Below are 16,090 nucleotides of genomic sequence, written 5' to 3'. Positions count from 1 at the left end.
CGCCGAGGGTTCGGATCCCATGTGGAGACCGGTTCCCACTCATTGGCTGAGCGCGGTGCGGGTGCAACACCGAGGATTGCGATCCCGTTGCCGGTCCCCGGTGTACAGGCGTGACACCGAGGGTTGCGATCCCGTTACCGGTCAGTAAAAAAGACAAAAAGGAAAAAAAAAATAACCAAATGAGGTAGATCATGCCTTCTCAATTTTGTAGATGGAGAAAATGAAGATCAGAGAGGTTAAATGACTTGGCTAAGGTCACGATCTTCTAAATAATGGAGCTAGGAATTAAATGCAGGTCTGTCTGGCTCTGGAATCTTTATACTCCCTTCATACAAGTGTACATATGTATGTACATTAGTTTTATATATGAGGTCCTTGATTCTGGCAGCCTTTGATGGGCAAGATCTCTTTAAATTTAGAACTGGTCCTCTAGGGGTTGGCCCACATACCCAGTTGGGACTCTCTCTCACTAGCAGGAAGAGCTGCAGCAAGTTGAGGGGTGTGAGGACCACCTGGCGCCCAGGAGCCCAGGCTCTGGAATGTCCTCCGAGGACCTGGCTCCATACCTGGGTGAGAAGTGGAAAGATGAGGCTGCTCCTCAGGCCCCTGCAGAGGTAGGTATGTGAGCTTCTGGGAGAGGTTGAACAGCCAGCTGGACACTGACCAGTGGGTGGGCTGCGGGGGTGGGGTGAGGGTGCTGGAGGATGAGGGGGGAGCATATTCCAGACTGCTGCCAACCATGTTACCTCACTTCTCATCCTGGGAATTTTTAAAGTCCCTTCCAACCTCTGGCTAATCAGCACAATTTCAGCTTTCATCACAACCTTGTCCCAGGCTGATTGTAGGGATGGGAAGAGAGAGTGAAGAGCCACAAGCTGTGGGACCTAGGGCCAGTTTCTCAACCTCTCTGAGCCTCCATTTCTTCATCTATGAAACTGGATGTGAATGCCTACTTGGTAGGATTCTTTTGAGGCTTAAATGAGATGCTGCTTGTGAAATGTTTAGTTCCTACCTGACACGAAGGAAGTGCCCAGAAAATGACAGCCAAGAAAAAAAGGAAACAAAAGACGATGCATAAAGAAAGAAAGAAAATACCTTTCAGAGCCAGCAGATCATAGTTGGAGGTGCTCGCTGATAAGGTGCTCTTCCCTTGCGACTCCCCCGCTTTCTTTTGTTGCCATCATTGTCTCCAGCAAAAAACAGACTGGAGCTGGGGAGAGGCTGACTATAGGTGAGTCGTTAACTGACAGCCTTACAGAGACTGAGCAGGGAGAAGATTTGGGCTTTAGGAATGTCTTATAGAGGTAAAAATAAACGTTGTGGTCTCGCTTACAAATCTTTGAAGAAAACAAGCTATAGGGAAAGAGGTGTCTATAAAGGTTTAGCATCTTTAGTACCACTGTATTAAATGGAAGAATTCAATGTGACACCTAGCCACTAAGTGCTGACTATGTGACAGGCACCGGACTGGGCAAAGATAAGAAAGACATAATTCACCCCCATGTTTATCAGGCCCTTCAGCTTGAGGAATGTCAGCTATTGGCTGTGTGCCCCCAGGCAAGGTGGGGGGAGGGTGGAAATAAGAGGGTGGCCTGAGATGGGATTTGGGGGCCATGAGTTCCCACTGGGTGAGGGTTGTCACATTCTACACATGGACATCGTGTTTCCTTCTTAAGGACTCCCCCGGCTAGTTTTCTCCACTCAGTGTGTTCAGTACGCAGCTTCTGAGAGTTGTTTTTGTTTTTGTTTTCTCATGCATGACCCTGGCCAGGCAAGGCGGGACCTGACAGTGACAGATGGGGTCCCACCCCACCATTTGGGTCCATTAGCCAAGCTATCAGGTTTGCTCATATGAGAGCAGCTTCAACTTCTAATTGAATCCATCTGGAGACATTAGAGGGCTGGAGCTGCCAGGAGGGCAGCACTACTCGGTGATTAAATATTCAAGCCCAATGAACGCCCGAGAGTCTTTATGGGTGTAATTACGGTGTCTCGGGCCATCGCCAGCACTCCATCAGAGGCCTGGAAGTTTACAGCCTCCTGGGGCTCAGTGAAGTCTCCAGGGGTCCCAGAGAGCATCAGTGTTCTGGGCCTCAGCTGGCAAGGTACCAAACATACAAGGGTGCCATGGCGGGCCCAGCAGTGGGCCCAGGCCCTGGGGGCTCTCCCTGCTTCCAGGATTCAGTCAGTCAGACCTGCAGTGACTGTGTGCACGTTCCCTGGGCACCTCAGAGAGCTGAGTTCACTGCCCTGGGCCTCTGCCCACAGGGAGCAGACGACACAAGCTCGTCGGAGGGCAGCACTGTGGACTGCCCAGATCCCGAGGAGATCCGGAGGAAGATTTCTGAGCTGGCGGATGACTTTGAAGAACCAGATGACTGCTTCACACAAGGTAGAGGGCACTGCAGGCCTCTCACACTGACAGTAATTAGGGTCAAAACCCAGTTCATCAAACACTCACCCAGGCCCCTCTCTGTCCAGGGTCCTGGCCCTGGGTCCACAGGGGACAGACATTCGGGGCCCCTCGCTGCCTCCCTCCCAGGCTTGAGGGCACCAGCATCAGACACAAATGCCACAGTCACAGCAGCCTAGCCTGGTTTCTGAATCTCATGTCATGTCAGACATGACAAACAGGTGCTGGCCTTCCGGGTCACCCCTAAAACACCTCCCTGAGTTATGAACCAGCCCTCTTGAGGCCGAAAAGGGAAAAGGTAGTCACCACCCACTGTAAACTCCCCGATTTTGAATATAAAAGACCCAGAAGAGGGCCACAACTGTCTTTTCCCTCAGTCTCTTGTGTAACTCTTGAAGGCAGAACCTATGTCTTACTTATCTTTTTCCTCAGTACTCAGAACAGTGAGGCACATTATGTTCTCAACAAATATTTGTGCAATAAATGAACAAATAGTTCACACTATTAAGGTAATTGCAAGCTCAATAATTTAAAAAATAGAAATTAAATTTTTTTAAAAAAAAACACTTCATTGAGTTTCTAGTTCCACTTGACCCTGTGCTCAGCTGGACCCAGGCCCCATCCCAGCCACGTGGGGGGCACTCAGTTCAGCATGGGTTCAAAGCATGACCCCTCAGACACCACCAGGACCATGTCCCGAGGCTTGTCAGCCTTCCAGAGATGGGTGGACATAAGGACAGGGACCACCAGTGTCACCTGTAAGAAGGAGAATGGCTGGGGAGGACATCAGAGTGGGCAGATGATGGAGAGGAACACTGGAAGACTGGATTGAGAGACCTTTCTTCTCTCATATTCAAGAATGAAATTCTCTTCCAAAGGGCTGGTGAGTGGGTTTCCCAGCAGAGTGGCTTCTTTGCAGGGCTAGAGCAGAAATGATCCCCTTTGTCCAATGGGATGTCACCAACCATTAGTCACGTCTCCCCACAGGCTGCATTCGCCGCTGTCCCTGCTGCAAAGTGAATACCACTAAGTCTCCATGGGCCATGGGCTGGCAGGTGCGCAAGACCTGCTACCGCATCGTGGAGCACAGCTGGTTCGAGAGCTTCATCATCTTCATGATCCTGCTCAGCAGTGGGTCTCTGGTAAGGGGGGGGGGCTCCTACCTCAAAGTCCTCCAGATGGGATCTCCTATAATTCAAAGACCCTGGAGCTGCATCAGTGGGCTCCACAGACTCCTGGGCTGAAAGTCCCCAACCTGTAGCTGGAAGGAGAGCTGCAGCCCAGCTTGAGGGCACCTCTTAGCAGCAGAGTATGGAAGGTGCTCAAGGTGCCCATGCCTGCTAAACCTGGCCTGCTAAATCTGGCTGCAAGTATTTCAAGCAGTGAGTGTATGCATTTCACAAAGCCTCAAAGGGTTGAAGAAACTTATCCAAGGTCACCCAATATGTCAGTAGCAAAACCTAACTTTGTCCTCATTCGATCCCAAAGTCCCTGGCTTTCCAACCTCTGGCCTCCCAAACACACTGGCCTTCTCCGAAAGCCTACTACAATGAGGACCATCCTTCCTTCTTTTATCAAACCACTTGGGAATGCTACTATCACTCCTTCAAGGCTCATGGAAAATCATTATAGCAACACTTCTCAAAATTCAATCATCTGGGGAACTTGTTAAAATGCAGATTCTGATTCAATAGATCTGGGGTGAGGCCTGAGAATTTGCATTTCCAATAAATTTGCATTTCAGCATCACTCCCAGGTGATGCTGAGGTTGCCAGTCCAGAACCACATTTTGAACAACAAGACCTTACAGGAGTAGAAATTCAGAGTTAGAAGATACTTTTTAAGCCCCTGGCTGAATACTGGGCTTTGTAGGACAAGAAAGGAAGGTTCTCTCTATACCATGGCTTAGGCTCACTACACAATCTCAGCTACTCACCCCAATAGACCAAAGTAGGTGCAGACATAGGAAGGGCCTTGTCATCCCCGGTTATCACGTTATAGATGAGGAAAGTGAAGCCCAAAGACAAAAAGGGACCTGCCGGGGTCCCATCTAATTAGCTGAAGGGCCAGGACAAGAGCCCCCCTCTCCTGCTTCATACCTCCAAGTGTTTTCTCTTGCCTTGCTCCTCTTGTGTCACTTACTCCCTACAATCTACTAAACATCTGGGCACCCACTTAAATGCTAGATATCCCAGGAATGGTGCCAAAACTGCTCAGTGTGTGACCTCAGCCTTAGGGAGGAACACAGGCAAGGGACAAGGCACGGTCTGAGAAGTGGGAGGACAAGTAGGGTGGCAAGGATACAAAGCGGAGGGAGAAGAGAGTTTCCGGGGCAGGGGCTGCTCTGCCATCTTGGGGGTGGTGGAGAGGGTGCGGCCGCATCTGACGGTGCCTGCTGTCCTGGCACAGTGCAGCGATGGTCCACCTGCACTGCAGCAGTCTCAGCACAGTGCAGAGGCCAAATTGCTGGACAAGAGGAGGTGGAGTACTGTTTTTTCCCTTCTCTCCTTTTTGTCCTGGATAAACAGCAAATAACCCCTCTTGCTGCTGACCAGGTGCTTTCCTTATTGCCTCGTTGACTTATGTCTTTCCCCCGGCCTTCTCTCCTGTTTCTCTTCTCCACTCTCCCTTGCTCCCTCCCTTCTCTCTTCCCTCCCCTCCTGCTCACACCCAGCTGCCATTCCCTGCTCTCCCAGGAGGGAGATCAGATCCTGCAGCAGCTGCTCCAGCCCCAGCACCTCCCATCTCCTTCCCTGTGGGACCGAACTGGCTTGCACCAAATTTAGTCGTGGTTATGTTTTTACTTTGAGTACATTTAGAAAATAATGTGCATTTTCATCTGACAAAGTAAAGTGCAAAAAATAAATAAAATAAAATACTTGGAAATAATGAAAAAAGCAAAGAGAAAAATCATCCATTTCCCTATCACTCAAAGAGAATCTCACTTTGAAAACATTTTGGTGTACCTCCTTCCCATCTTTCTTATGCACAGAACACATAAATTTTACAGAGATAAAACCATATTTATGCATTCTGTAATTTCTTGGTAAATTTTCTCAGTAAGTATTCTCATACTTTCTCATTTAAGGGCCACAGCATATTCCATTACAAGAATGTGCCACAATTTATTCAACCAATCCCTATGTTCACCTCCAACACACATTGAAAATTCTTACATATACTGCCTTAGAGATGGTAGGTGATTTCCTGCCTTAAGGGTTGGATGATTTCCCATCTTAGGCTTGGTCCTACATGGAGACCCAGGAGCAAGGTTTCTTGTGCCAGCAGTTTATTGAGGGAGTGCTCTCAGGTGAGGCCTGTGAGTGAAGTGGGATGGAACAGGGAACAGAGCTGAGCTGAGATGTGGGTTCAGATGAAATCCAGCCTCAGCTGATCCCACATGGAGAAGGGTACCACAGAGTCATCCCACCTTGAGGCAAAGGGGACAGGTCACTGGCTGAGGGCTGTCGGTGGGGAGCCTCATCATCCAGGGGCAGGATGAAACCTGCTAAGCATTCCCCAAGGTGGAGGCAGTTCCCTCAGGGGGCGTCTGTGAGCAGTCAGGAGCCCACATTCCCAGCAGCCAGGGACTGGGGCATTGGCCCCTTAAAGAGCATCTGGGTGGGCACCTACAGCATCGAGTGTCCTTGTAATAAGTTCTTGGAGGCAGAATTGCTGGGTTTCTATAACCACGTTGGCTTCCCAAAAGACTGATCAGGTTCTCACTCCCACCTGTCACTCACGAGAGTAACCGCCCCCCCACAGCCACAGCAACACTCAGGTTTCCCACACTCTTTTTCATCTTCACCAGCCTGATAAAAGAGTTGGCATCTTCTTTTAATTTGAATTTCCTTGATTACCAGTGAGTTAGAACATTCTTTTTCAGAGGTGTATTGGCGATTCTTACTTTTGTTTTTGTGAACTGCCCCGTGCAGAGAAGAGAAACTGATGCAGGCGAGCTGGACACGCAGGACTGGCTAGGACCTGCCCCATTGGTCTGGTCCCAGTGCTGTGGGTTCAGGCAGTCTGACATTGTGCTCCCCTCCTACCAGGCCTTTGAAGACTGTTACCTGGAGCAGAAGCCCACAGTGAAAGCCTTGCTGGAGTACACTGACAGAGTGTTCACCTTTATCTTTGTGTTCGAGATGCTGCTCAAGTGGGTGGCTTATGGGTTCAAAAAGTACTTCACCAACACCTGGTGCTGGCTCGACTTCCTCATCGTGAATGTGAGTGGCTCAGTGGGCACACGTGGGGTTTGGGGCCCTCGTCTCTGACTATAAGTGATGATTATGTCCAGTGCAAGGGGAGCTTGGAGACCTGGCCCTCAAGGGCTCTGCTGAAGAAAAGCCTTGAGCAATTGGTAAGGAGTCTGCACACCTATGAGTGGTAAGGTCCAGGCAGTACATGATGTTGACACAATGGTGGTGGTCAGGGAGCCCTCGGTTCTCAGGCCCCCATCCAGAAAGACCACTACAGTCTTCTGCATGTTTACATCCAAAGCAAGATGACACATGAGGCTCTCAAAGGTCTTACGGCCTTGTATCCACTGACAGAGCTTCTGACCTAGGGGAGCTCTGGAATGAGAACAAAAAGAATCTGCCCACCTGCTGACTCCATGGTCCTCAGCCCTGGCTAAACTTTAGAATTGCTAGGGGGCTCTTAAGAATACAGGGCATAAACACCACCATCCCAGAAATTCTGATGTTTGGGTGTATTTTGTAAAAGCTCCCAGGCACTTCCAGTGTGAAGCCATGGTTGAGAACCACTGAGTTTCACCACTGAAAGGGAGAAAGTGTCCCTCTGGAGAGGGAATGAGTGAAGCTCGCGTGTTCAGACTCACAGTGCCTGTGGCCACCACCCCCTGCATTAGGGAATTTACCACGTGCCTCCCACACATTTGATTGTGATTCCTCCGAGCATCTCTCCTTTAGCTTAACCACTACATTTTTCTGTCTCCACCACTACCCTCTTGCCTTGCAACATGGCTACCTGAGTTATTTGTTCACTGCTGCCTAGCTGAGGGTTCCTGCAGGAAGGGTGAGGCATGTGCTGTGTTTGTCTCTGCCTCCCCACTCCTGCAGTAACCAGCACCAAGGTCTGCACAGTAGGGGTGTCAGGAAACATGTCTGTATTTTGTGCTTGCCTCCTGAAGCTGGATGGCGTCCAGCACAGAACATTCTGTCCAGCCTCCTATGTTGGCAGGTTCTCCACAGCAGGCCTGTGCGTTCAATTCTCTTCTTTCCTTATGCCAATGTGCTAGCAGCATCAGGCCACTGTACACAGGGATTAGCTGTGAGGCCTGAAATTTGAGTCACACGTGATAATTTTGTGCATATGAAATAATTATTCATAAATGAAGGGAGAATGTTTTATTCTGGCTCCCCACCCCTGTTAGGGGCACAGTCACGCCTGCCTGTGTAGGTCTCACTAGTTTCAGTCCTGGTCTCCTTAACTGGTCACTACTCATTTCATCTATCCTCCTACTGTTTCTTCCTTTCAACCATCTGTCCTTCCTTCCATACATTCCTCCTTCCATCTGTCCAACCATTCACCCTTCCTTTGTCCTTCCTCCCAAACATCCATCTATCTTTACTTCTTCTATCTGTCCTTCTCCATCAGTCCTCTCTTTCCATTCATTCGTCCGTTGGTCCTTAACCATTATATCCTTCTGTCTTTTGACTCATCTCTCTATCCACCTATCCAGTCATCTAACCTTCTGTTCACCCATTCATGCATCTTCCCTCCAATCGTTCTTCTATTTATTCATCCTTCTATCCATTCATTCTTCAGTTTCTCAATTCTTCCTTTAGCTCATCCGTCTAGCCTTCTTTCTGTCACTCATCTGTCCATTTATCCTTTCACAACCATTCATCCATCTATTCATCCATCCAATCAACCTTCCAATCATTCACTAATTTCCTCCATTTATCTATTTTATTCAACTTTTCATACATCCATCAGTCATTTTATGCAGCTATCCATCCTTCCTCCATCCATCCATCCTATCAATTCATCCACTATTCCCTGCTTCCACACTTTTTCCTTTTTCTCTTTGATTTCTTTCTTCCACCCTTTCATTCAACTATCTATTCTATTCATCCTTGTATCCTTTAATCCATCCTCCTATTCAATTATTCTTCAACTTTCCATCCAGCTGTTCTTCCTTTTTTCTTTCCTTCCTTCCATCCATCCCAACATGCTTTTATCTTTTCTTCCACTTATCAAATGTTTATTATAACTGCTAAATACAGGATTGTCTTATGAAGTGCTCTGGGAGAGATGGAAGCAAGAAATAAATTCTATCTCCAGGAGTTTGCACTTTAGTCTTCTTGTAAATAAGACACACACAGGGAAATAAAAGTATTATAAGGAGGAATGTGCTGAGCTGGGGGAAATTAGTGTCTTGGGGACACAGAGACATGAGCTTTCTTCCACTCAGGGGGTGGGGTGGTTAAGAAGGCTTCCTATAAGAAGTGGAATTAGATGTGGGGCATAGAAATGATCAGGACCAAAGAGGACTGGGGAAGACCAATCTTAGTTAAAGAATGACCCTGAGCAAAGGCACAACTGTGTTTAGGGAACAATTTGATTTGGGTAGAATATGTGGTTGAAATATGAATGGTAAAGTAGGTATGACCATATAATACAGACTAAGGAGTCTGAAGCTAATCCTGAGGGTGATAAAGTATAAGTGAAGGTTGGGAGTAACAGAGAGACATGGTCATAATCAGATTTGTAGTGGAGAATGGATGGGATGGATACAATACTCTGGAGACCACTTGGGAGGCTAGTGGCCTGAGGAGTGGGAGTGGAGCTGGGCTTGGGTGGTAGGCTTTGCTAGAGAGGCACCAGTCCCTATCTGCCATAATTGCAGATTTTGCACATGAGGCAGCCTTCCCGGGGGGTGAAGCAAAAGACTGAATAGAGTGGAGCATGGAACTGGCCCCAAACCTCCCTGCCCTCAGCCAGCCAAGCAGTTGGGTGCCACCTGCTGGTGTCTGGAGCCTTACATGAGTGAAGGAAGGGGGTCTTTTCCATTCTAGTTATTTGTCCTTGTGGAATAAGCCAGCCATCTAGAGAATGGGCATTGTTTGAGGCTCTAGCACCCAAGTGTAACCCCTCCCATTCTGAACATCCTGTGCATATTCCCAACTAGTTGCCAGGATAAGCTAAGCCTGATGCAGCATGCCATTCATAGTGAAGCTGGGGTTTCCCAGGACTGGGTCACGCTTCCATCAAACTCAAGCCTATGCCCATGTTGTCTCCCTGGTACCTTCATAGTTACCAGAAGGAGAGACCATTTTCCTATGTCAGTTTGTGTCCTTTGCAGTCCTTCAACTGCCATTTAAAGAAAACTGACAGACCAACAGGGCCTCACAACTCAGTCATTGTATCTCAGGTATCTATTGAAGCTGGACCTCAAGGACCCATGCCAGTCACTCTTATCGAAGAACTGTGGAGCTGTAAGAACTTTGGAATTCTTGGTCTCACTTCCTAATTTTACAAAGGGTGAAAGTACTAGCAGGACACTGACCCAAGATCACAAAAAATCCAAAATGGAGAGGAAACTAGACACACCCAGACAAGGATCCTTTCCACCCCACTTTTCTGAGCAAATACTATTGATATTAACTATGTCCCTCAAAACAGACTTTCAGCATAGCCCCATGGAAGGACATTACCTCTCCAAGTCTCTGAAAGTCAGTCAAAGTTTCAAGGTTGTTGGAACCTGGCTGGTGCCTCTAGAAGGAAAGGAAGTGTTGATTTAATACACTGGGAGCTTGGCTACCTATATACCAGGGTGTGGTGATGTGGGAGACTGAGTTTTTCTTGCCTAGAAGCTCGAGTAAGTAATGAATGAAATCTTTAACAAAAGAGAAGGGACTGAACTCTTCTAGACTCTTCTCGACTTCACATTGGAGTCCAGAATAAGGTGGGAGCTAAGGCAATGGCTTAGACAGGTAGGGGTAAGAGGCTGGGCAGAGATTTCCTGTCTCTTTCCACCAGGACTGCCTTTCTGGAACCCTAGGGTGATGCTTTTGTTCTCTGCCTGCATTCAGATCTCACTGACAAGCCTCGTAGCAAAGATCCTGAAATATTCTGATATGGCATCCATCAAAGCCCTTCGGACTCTCCGTGCCCTGCGGCCGCTGCGGGCTCTGTCTCGATTCGAAGGCATGCGGGTAAGATTTATTGCAAAACTTCTCTGATCTGCAACATTTGCTAATCATTATTTCCTTTATACCCTCCATACCACTGACCCCGAGCTCCAGGCCCCACCTCCAAAGATTGGCTCTGAGTCTTCACTTCCTGCTGACTTTGGTGGCGCTGCATGGCCTGACTCTCCTAACTATCTTTCAAATCCCTTTGTGAGTCCCTCTTCCCTTGTCCCTCATAGATAACACATCCACCAGGACTCAGACTTAACTCCCTCTTGGTCTGAGTGAAGTGATCCTGATCATGGCTCCACTGGCATCCATTATCTCAGTCTCCCAACCCTGCCTCTTGTTCTTACTGCCAGCATGTCCAGAACATCCCAAATTCTGTTTTTCCATGACAAATGAGTCTTTCCCCTAACATTCCATTTAAATGTAGTGACATGTCAGCTCAGCACCTCAGCCACCACCCACTGGAATGCATCTTCTCTCCAACCTAACATAGTCTACCGTCAAGTCCTGTGGATTTTTCCTTTTCATCCTCCTCTTTCCTTATCCATTGCTAACAGCCTTCACCTTGCACTCCCTGCCTCCCTTGGTTCTCAGGACTGATGTTCACAGCCTGAGCCTTGTTGTAGAGATTGCTAAGTGTTCCTCCTTCCCTTCCTCAGAATTACAGAAGCTCCCAGGGCAGAAAGGGAGGTTTTGCTCTGTTCCTCCACCCTTGGCTCAAAGTGATCAGTAGAGCTTCAAAAACAAAAGTGGACTTTTAAAATTAACCTGTACCTTTAAAAACATTGGAACTGAAGATCGAAATAGTTTGAAATTTATTTTATCTTGTATCCAAGTTCTCGTTTGCTGATTTGCAAATGAGCAAGTTTGTAAATACTGATTTAGATTTTCAATGATTCATGACCAAAGCGTACTCTAAACTATATTTTGTGTGTTGTATTTAAGGAGAATAAAGCAAGGTTCTAGAAGTCTGTACATGCAAGTACAACACACACACTCACCCCCCTAAGTGAGTATGTATGTTCTTGCAGACTCACTCATCTTCTCAGTCCTGAGGAAAGACACTGAAACCTGCCCTGGATAAGCGAGAAGGTCTAAACCCATCTCCACCCGCCCAGTGTCTCTCAGTCTTCTGAATGAGTTATTACACTAATTAAACCACTTCTCTTGCTGCTTCCAAGGCCACTGGCTAATGAAGCAGCCAGAGTGAGTGTAGAAAGAAATGGGGTTCAGCAGGAAGGGGTGGGCATTTGGAAGTTTTCAGGTCCTTTTCTATTTTCCACCAGGTGGTGGTCAATGCCCTGGTGGGCGCCATCCCATCCATCATGAATGTCCTCCTCGTCTGCCTCATCTTCTGGCTCATCTTTAGCATCATGGGCGTGAACTTCTTTGCAGGGAAGTTTTGGAGATGCATCAACACAACAAATGACAACTTTTCTCTTGTGCCTTGGACAATTGTGAATAATGAGTCTGATTGTAAGATTCAAAACTACACTGGCACCTTCTTCTGGGTCAACGTGAAAGTCAACTTTGATAATGTAGCAATGGGTTACCTTGCACTTCTTCAGGTGGTGAGTCAACCATGAGATCAACCATGTCTCTTCCTTTGGCTTCTCAATAAATTGGAGAATCTGGGATCTCCGAAAAGATGCTGTGTAGGGACTTTGCAAGGGGCAGCACTAAGTGTGAACCGAGGTCATTCTCTATTCCTACAGACTATACCACGAGACCGGAGGGCCTAACTAATAAGCGTGATCTCACAGTGGTGCAATTAGATAAGTGTGGGCTAATAGAATAGAATGAAGGGAGGATGGGCCTGCCATGGGATTATATCAAGTGAAGACTTAGAAGACACTACCTGTACAAAACACTCTTCTATCTCACATCATCTCCTAGATGGTAATGATTACATCTAATTAGGTTTACTGTAATGATAGATAATGTTGGTGATAATGACAGTCAACCACATTCACACCTTCTCTCTTTCATCATTCATTTATTCCTTCATCCCTTGCCTTCACCCACTTGTTCATTCAGCCTTCAATTTGTTCAAGCATTGATACAATTACTTACACTTTTGTCATGCAGTTTTCCATGCATTCCCATATTTCACCATTTGTACATTCATTTCTTCAACAAATAATCCCTGAGTAGCTATGGTGTACCAGGCACTGTGCTCAGCCCTGGGACATAGTCAGAACTGGCTCCAGGTGCCAATGCTATATGTGAAAAACAAATAAGCAAATCAAAACAGCCCACCAAGTGCTGTAACAGACATAGGAGTACAAAACCTCAGATGTCTGTCATACTCTGAACATGCTGGAGGGCACACCCAGTGTCTGGACCTCAAGAATGCAAAAAGTGAAGGCAGGAATGTGGAGGTCTTCTATTCCCAACTTCCCCACTTTCCAGATGGGGGGATATCCCATTCTTAGGTCATGTGCCTGAAGCGGGAAAGTGGTTGAGAAAATGGCAGCCCTGAGAGAGGGAGCCTTGATCAAGGGCACAGAGCAGCCTCATAGCAATTGGCACTAGAGCCAGACATCTAGGTGCCAGCCCATGCCACATTCTGGAAGGTGCCATGTCTTTAATACCACTCTATTCTGAAACAGCCACATGTGGAATTACTTTAAATCATCATGTGAGAGCAGTCAAGTCACTGAGTGCAGAGAAGACTTTTCCCTCTCCCTTTCTGCCCGTGCCCTTTCCTCCTCAAGACTCCTTAGCTGGCATCCTGCCCTCTCATCATGGCTTGGGAAGGGTCCAGTGTATGGGATGGGCAGACACTGAGTGGCCTCTGCTCCTTGTTCCCAGGCAACCTTTAAAGGCTGGATGGACATCATGTATGCAGCTGTTGATTCCCGTGAGGTGAGTCTCAGCCCACCAGGCCTACAGCCTCTGTGCATCCCACCCATATCAGTCTGTATGTGAAATGCAATGAAGACAACCTTGGTACCAGAAGAGGTGATCACCCAGCAGCCTCACACTCTCCCTCCCTGCAGCAGTGTCCAGTTGACCCTCTGATGGATGTCTTAGTCCACCTGGCCTGCACCCTTTACATGCACACTCCCCAGGTTTCTCAAGCTCTTACTCTGCTGACCACTGAGGAAAGCATCAAATAACCTGTAAAGGACAGTGTATGTGAGGCCACTCCCAGACAGGGGCAAGAGAGAGGGTGGTGGCTAGAAGAAAAGGGCCTCGGAAGGAATGAGACTGAATTTCAGGTATTATGGTGAGAGCCAGGTGAGGAGATACTGTTGGGGAAAGACCCCTTCCCGCTGTGGCAGACACTGTTGGTGCCCTGTCCCATGTCCCCCAGACCACCTCTGAGTTCACTCACATGCTGCATTTCTGATTCTCTGTCTGATGACTTTCTTCAGTGCTCCAGAACTTGCTAAGCAGCCCCTCCCCCAAGAACATGGGATTTAATGTCGCCAAGGGCAACCCTCACTGTTAGTTTGGGAGCCTGTAGATAAAAACTCCAGCTTCCCTGTTCCTTGGTGGTGCAGTTCTGAGCTGTGTTCCACATAGTTCCTCAGAGGGCCCCAGCAGGACTGAGTACCAGCTGCCCACATGATTAGCAACCCCCTTCATTAGCTTTTCTCCTGTTCCTGTTTATTCTCCCCAACTCCCTCGTGCCTGCTTCCTGGGATCACCTCCCAAATAAATTACCTGCACCCAGGTCCTGGTCTCGGGGTTGGCTTTTAGGATGAAACTAAGCTAAGACATCCCTCTCCTTACCATTCTCTACCTTGTTTGCTCACAGGTCACTTTGCAGCCCAAATGGGAGGACAATGTGTACATGTACTTGTACTTCGTCATCTTCATCATTTTTGGTGGCTTCTTCACATTGAATCTCTTTGTTGGGGTCATAATTGACAACTTCAATCAACAGAAAAAAAAGATAAGTGGAGCTCTGGTGTTTCTGCTGTGGTGGCAAATCTCATTCTTCCTGTCCGCTGGCCAGCGCCGGCCTCATGACTAAACCCAACACTACTCACAGCCCTTTGCACCTGACCAGGAGCCAACTCCAGGCCATTAACACCAACAGCAACACTTTCCCCTGATTGCAGCCCTCAGCCCTGCATGGTGCCTGGGGCGGCTGCTGCTGCTGCTGCTGGAAGAGCTGCATTTCTCTCTGTGTCAACAATGTACCCCCCACCCACATCACCACTCTGGTTTCCCATCCACCTTCCTAAAGTGACCTCAGTCTTCCCAACTGCAACCAGGTATGTTCATTGTGTCCCAGGTGACCCCTTGGGAAATATCAACAGGGAAAGAAAGGGCTCCAGCACTTGCTGCTTTGTTTGGGGCTCTGACCCCCAAAGGACTGAGTCAGGACCACAAGAAGGCCCAAGACCCCAGCACTGGCAGAATGCCAATGATCCTTGGGATGGGAAGGAAGGCTTTTGCTTCCAAGGGAGCTGACTTATTAATAGGAACCTAGTCCCCAGATAACCTCTCATATTTGTAGTAAAATATGAGGGGATTAAAAGTATAAAATGCTTTCATGCTATCCTCTCATTTAATACCCTCCAGACCTCTGAGATAGATAAGGTACCATTTTAGAGTTGTGTAAACTGAGATCCAGAGAGAAAGGGGGCACATGGGTAAGTCACATGGCACAGCATTGCCTTTGGCATCATACAAGCCTGGGTGTGCATTCCTGACTCAATTCCTTGCTGGATAGGTGATGCTGCTAATATTTTAAGCCTCTCTGAGTCTCCGTTTTCTCATCCATTTAGTAGGGTTAATAATACCTACTCTCAGGATTGTGGTGAGAAGTGAATAAAACCCTGTACAAAGAACACCTAGTTTAGGGCTGAGCATGCAGTGGCACTAGATGCTAAGTGTAGCTACTATAATTTAGGCTTTATATCTAGTGGACAGGCATCCCACTACAGGAAGTCCTCAGCCAGGATTCCGAGCATTAGAAGAGGGCCTGAGAAGTCTGTGGGAGCCCCAGAGGGCTCAGCAAGACAGCACTGACCAGTGTCATGAGTATCCTGGGGAACTTTGAGGGCATTCAAGCAGTTCTTTCTCCCATTTACAGGTGAGGAAACTGAGGTCCAGAGATAGAGCTGGCCATGTTAGGTAATGGAGTGAGATGAGCTGGTGATCAAGCTTGGGCGAGAAACCATCCCTGACTCCTTGCCCAGAATCCTCAGCATTGTCCCACACAGTGCTCACCTTCCCACTGCCCCTGCCCCTGCTCCCTCCTCTACCCCTGTCCCCATCAAGATGTCCCTCCCAGCAAGCCCTTTGTGTCCACATATTTTCTGAAATCTCTCCAACCCCACAGATCCCAGCCCATTTCCCCAGCATTTGCAGCAACTAATTTACACAAACATGCTATTGAAATGGGTGGCTTTCAAGTTATGTCACTAAGTGAAAGGTGAGGGGTTGAATGAAGTAAATCCAAAGGGTCTCTAAAGAAAACTTCACACCCAATCCTAAGGGAGGAAGGCATTTTTAATGGTGCAATTTCCTGCACTGTAACAACAGAGGG

General features: G+C 47.8%; 1 protein-coding gene across 1 annotated transcript in view; it reads left to right on the top strand.

Moving 5' to 3' along the window:
- Positions 1–16,090, top strand: part of SCN10A (sodium channel, voltage-gated, type X, alpha subunit) — a 100,556-nt gene that overhangs the window by 73,268 nt on the left and 11,198 nt on the right. The window contains exons 16-23 of the mRNA XM_008567173.1: positions 474–614; positions 2,269–2,392; positions 3,401–3,555; positions 6,466–6,639; positions 10,474–10,596; positions 11,868–12,152; positions 13,396–13,449; positions 14,348–14,485. Coding sequence (XP_008565395.1) covers positions 474–614; positions 2,269–2,392; positions 3,401–3,555; positions 6,466–6,639; positions 10,474–10,596; positions 11,868–12,152; positions 13,396–13,449; positions 14,348–14,485 — 1,194 coding nt within the window. The remainder of the gene's footprint in view (positions 1–473; positions 615–2,268; positions 2,393–3,400; positions 3,556–6,465; positions 6,640–10,473; positions 10,597–11,867; positions 12,153–13,395; positions 13,450–14,347; positions 14,486–16,090) is intronic.

The sequence above is a fragment of the Galeopterus variegatus genome, unplaced genomic scaffold (assembly GCF_000696425.1).
Source record: "Galeopterus variegatus unplaced genomic scaffold, G_variegatus-3.0.2 Scaffold300, whole genome shotgun sequence".
Classification (NCBI taxonomy): domain Eukaryota; kingdom Metazoa; phylum Chordata; class Mammalia; order Dermoptera; family Cynocephalidae; genus Galeopterus; species Galeopterus variegatus.
Note: the sequence above shows the minus strand (reverse complement) of the source record. Positions and strands in the feature narration are given on the sequence as shown.